The sequence below is a fragment of the Epinephelus moara genome, chromosome 4, assembly GCF_006386435.1.
Source record: "Epinephelus moara isolate mb chromosome 4, YSFRI_EMoa_1.0, whole genome shotgun sequence".
Lineage (NCBI taxonomy): Eukaryota > Metazoa > Chordata > Actinopteri > Perciformes > Serranidae > Epinephelus > Epinephelus moara.
Window position 1 is genome coordinate 7,924,951 of NC_065509.1, and position 1,934 is coordinate 7,926,884.

Here is a 1,934-nt window from a genome sequence, read left to right on the forward strand (position 1 = left end):
ATGACTAAGTCATGGTATGGTATGCTGTACATAATCATGGAAACTGTCAGTGTGTCATTCTGTCAGTCAGTCATTCTGTCTGTCCCACGTTTTTCTACTCACTGACGTGGTCAATCTATGTGAAACTGCACATAGGCATTGAGGATTGGCATAGGTAGAAGGTGACAAAGCTACCAATGGGTATGGACTAGTATTGTATGAATTTTGAAAATGGGCGTAGTTCCCCTTTAAAGTCCTGTAAGATGATTTTTTAAATCTTGTGTGCACAAGATAATTATAAAATGTATTGTACATTGATACATTTGAAATCAGCAAAAATTGTTTGTTGACCGCACAGAAAAGTGACTCAGAGTAATAAATACAATTTCATATTTAGGCTATACATGCACTGAAACTATTGTCTACTGTCAGCAGCTTCCCAATTTACTTACGGTTCATGCAGTCAAAGCGAAGGGCGAGACTGATGAAGCTCTCCAGCGTCATGTGTCCAGAAGAGGCACCATAGCGCAGAGCCATCAAGTTCAGCATGTCATCGCTGATCCTCTTTCCTAACCAACATATATAGGACAAAAGTTTATGGTATGACTTATTTTAGGGCTGCCTTATTGTTTTCATTAATGAGAATCTGCAATTTATTTTTCCTTTCATTAAGCAATGACACTGTTACTCTGTGATGGCCTGGGACACGTGAATAGAACACTAGTGACGCCTGTGCTCAAAATGTCTGCTGTGAAAAACAGTTCTTGTGCAATAACTCTCACACATTTGGATAAATGAAAATAAAAAGTGGCTGGAATATGTTTAAGTATCTAAATGTTCATCATCAATGTCATTCAAAAACAAAAGTACGGGACTAACATTATATAATTGAAGTACAGCTCAGTATTAATGACACTGACAGACAGGTGTGCTGTGGGCCAGTATCTTGCCCAAGGACACTTTGACATGCAGCTTGGAAGAGCCAGAAATGGAATAGCTGGTCTTTAGATAAGTGGCAGCTCATCCTACTCCCCTGAGCTACAGCTGCCCAGAAAAGGTTTTTAATTACAGCCAACAAACTCTTGCCAACTTTATTAATGCTTCCTTTAATTTCCTGCTACATGCTTAATCTTGTCTGTAGCAGCAAAATATAAAACACGGTTAGCAAGATTTTGAAGTTTCAGCACCACTCATAAGGTTTAAAATAAGGAGGATAAATCCCAGGGTGATTCTGTCTATAGCAGACAAGGAGAAGTGACTGATTGTCTACCTAAAGCCATGATTGCATTCCTCAGCTCACTCAGTGACAGTGTTACTGTTTGGGAAACATCTGTGCGGAAGAATATGTCCTGGCAAAAGAGAAGACAGTTAGTAATGTATGAGTCATTATGTCCGTACTTATAAAGGCCACCAGTAATTTTTGTTTTATTATGAGATTTTTAATCTTCACTTGGTTCTTTTACCTTGTAGGTGACGACCTTCTTCCACAGACGAACAAATTCCTCAGAGTTCAGTTTGCCGGTGATTGACGTCTGATCCAGCATTAAGGAATCAGAGCTGCACCTGATGTTTCATGTCTTAGCCTGACCATTAAATCTATTCATGTTACATATACTAAAGGGCAGGCAGGTGTTGGCAGTGTTTTCATGTGGATTACTTATATGTATTATGTAACTACAATGATTAACCCATCATTAAGAAATCAGAGCTGCACGTGTTCCACTTCTTAGCTAAACATTTAGGGCTCTAGGGCTCTAGTTTCCCGCGCAGGTGGCGCAGGGTGGCGAACCCCGCGCAGAGCTAGTTTCGAGCAGCGCAACCCGAGGCACGCTCAGTTTGGTAGTTTGGCAGACCGAGGTGCGCTGAGATGGGTGTGGCGGCGCAGCAGGGGGAGGTGTCCACAGATCCAGCTTGGTGCAGTGACAGTTTCGTGCCAAAAGGCTTCACCGAAGGTG

General features: G+C 41.5%; 1 protein-coding gene across 1 annotated transcript in view; it reads right to left on the reverse strand.

Annotated features, from left to right (window-relative positions):
* LOC126389356 (calpain-9-like) overlaps positions 1-1,934 on the reverse strand; it is a 22,106-nt gene that overhangs the window by 3,347 nt on the left and 16,825 nt on the right. The window contains exons 18-20 of the mRNA XM_050043008.1: positions 1,443-1,511; positions 1,250-1,328; positions 432-548 (exon numbers count right to left, since the gene is read on the reverse strand). Coding sequence (XP_049898965.1) covers positions 432-548; positions 1,250-1,328; positions 1,443-1,511 — 265 coding nt within the window. The remainder of the gene's footprint in view (positions 1-431; positions 549-1,249; positions 1,329-1,442; positions 1,512-1,934) is intronic.